The sequence below is a fragment of the Frankliniella occidentalis genome, unplaced genomic scaffold (assembly GCF_000697945.3).
Source record: "Frankliniella occidentalis isolate FOCC.00 unplaced genomic scaffold, Focc_3.1 Scaffold74, whole genome shotgun sequence".
Lineage (NCBI taxonomy): Eukaryota > Metazoa > Arthropoda > Insecta > Thysanoptera > Thripidae > Frankliniella > Frankliniella occidentalis.
In genome coordinates this window covers 1,203,219-1,204,760 of record NW_026267204.1, presented here as the reverse complement: position 1 = coordinate 1,204,760, position 1,542 = coordinate 1,203,219, and the positions used below count along the sequence as shown (strand labels likewise).

At 44.2% G+C, this 1,542-nt stretch overlaps 1 protein-coding gene across 1 annotated transcript; it reads left to right on the top strand.

The window, feature by feature from the left end:
• Positions 1-122: 122 nt before the first annotated feature.
• Positions 123-851, top strand: LOC113217840 (uncharacterized). The gene is made up of 3 exons (XM_026437908.2): positions 123-339; positions 436-528; positions 607-851. Exons 1-3 carry the CDS (start codon positions 156-158, stop codon positions 837-839), a joined length of 510 nt encoding a protein of 169 aa, XP_026293693.2. The 5' UTR covers positions 123-155; the 3' UTR covers positions 840-851.
• Positions 852-1,542: the final 691 nt, after the last annotated feature.

The following is a 1,542-nucleotide window of genomic DNA, read 5'->3' as shown; positions in this document are numbered from 1 at the left end:
TATAAAAAAAAGAATGGATGTGGGGAAGGGGAAAATATATTTGTGGCGGACGTGTTCGAACATGCAAGAACGGATGCTAATGCACATTTTAAGTGGAGTACCTATGCCGAGTAAGCGTTTTAAGAATTACGCTCCACCTCAGCAAAAACGGGTGTATGAGTTTCCTGAGTGGAAGAAGTAGTCAGTGTGCGCCGAACCGTGCTGCGGGTAAGACGTTGTGTCGTCGAGTGAAAAGAGTTTCCAAGATGGCTACTTGTGGGTATGATGAAGCTAAAAACAGTGCGGACATAGCGCAGCTACTTTGGAGTGTAGATCCATCACAGACGGTGTCCTCATATGGTAAGTATAGTGTGTGTGTGTGTGTGTGTGTGTGTGTGAGAGAGAGAGAGAGAGCGAGAGAGAGAGAGGTCTAAAATATAATTTTTCAAATTCCAGATAATTTAATATCATCTCTGGGATTACACCAGCAACAAAACCACCACCACCACCATCAGCCGAGTGTGCATGTGCATAAAGAGGAAGAGAAGGGTAAGTAATTAAAAGTATGGGTAATTGAGAGAGATACAGTAAAAAGAGTGTCAATTTACCCTGTTTTTTATGTTGTAGAAACCGAACCGATTACGGTGAAGCGTGGGCGCCCCCGAACAAACCCCCAAGTAAAGAAGCAAAAGAAACAAACTGCTCCCCGTGTGAAGAAGCCCCGAGTGTGTAAAGATGGAGTTGTTTCAAAGTGTCCGGATGTTACCAAAAGTGAAAAAAAACGAGTAGCGAAGTTATTTCATAGCATGGCAGATATATGTGCAAAAATGGGAGAAATTTGTAAAGAGATGATAAATTGAAAAGAAAAATAAACTTCTAATAAGCAAAAGTGAAAGCAGTGTGAAATTTTTTAAAAAAATAATCCTTCAATTGAAAGTACGTCTCATCAGGAGAGAGTGAGGGAAAAGGGGAAAGTTCATAAAAGAGAATATCTTCCCATTTAACCCATTATAATTCAATATACAATACAATACAACACAATAACATAATTCAACTCTGAGCACCTAAATGCGGAAAGAGCAATTCTACATCAATAACCTTATCATTCACTTTGCCGTGATACTTGAAAGCCGGGGGATAACCGATAGTAATCAGATGTTTGAGACGGTCCACCGCCGCATCGGACCAATTATAAAACCGGTCTGGCAACATTAAAGGCATCGTTTCAAACTCTGAAAGTTTGACCCGTGCGAATAGTTTTGACCCAAACCTATCATGGACCCCCTTCCACAAATCAAGGATCACGTAGACCCTACCCACCTTCAAATCACTCACACTCTTGGTGTCTTGATATTTGTTGACAGTCTGCCAAGAGTCCATGAGCCCCTCAAGGAGCTCGAGAGAAGGTGGGGGGTTAGTGGGGGCGACGACAGAGGTTGCTGATGGTGCTGATGGTGCTGCTGGTGGTGCTGGTGGTGCCGAGGGAGCCGGGGTAGGGGGGGTGCTCTCCTCAGCTGTGGCGGTGCGCTGCCGCCTTCGAGGAGGAGTGACCTCCTCGGCGCT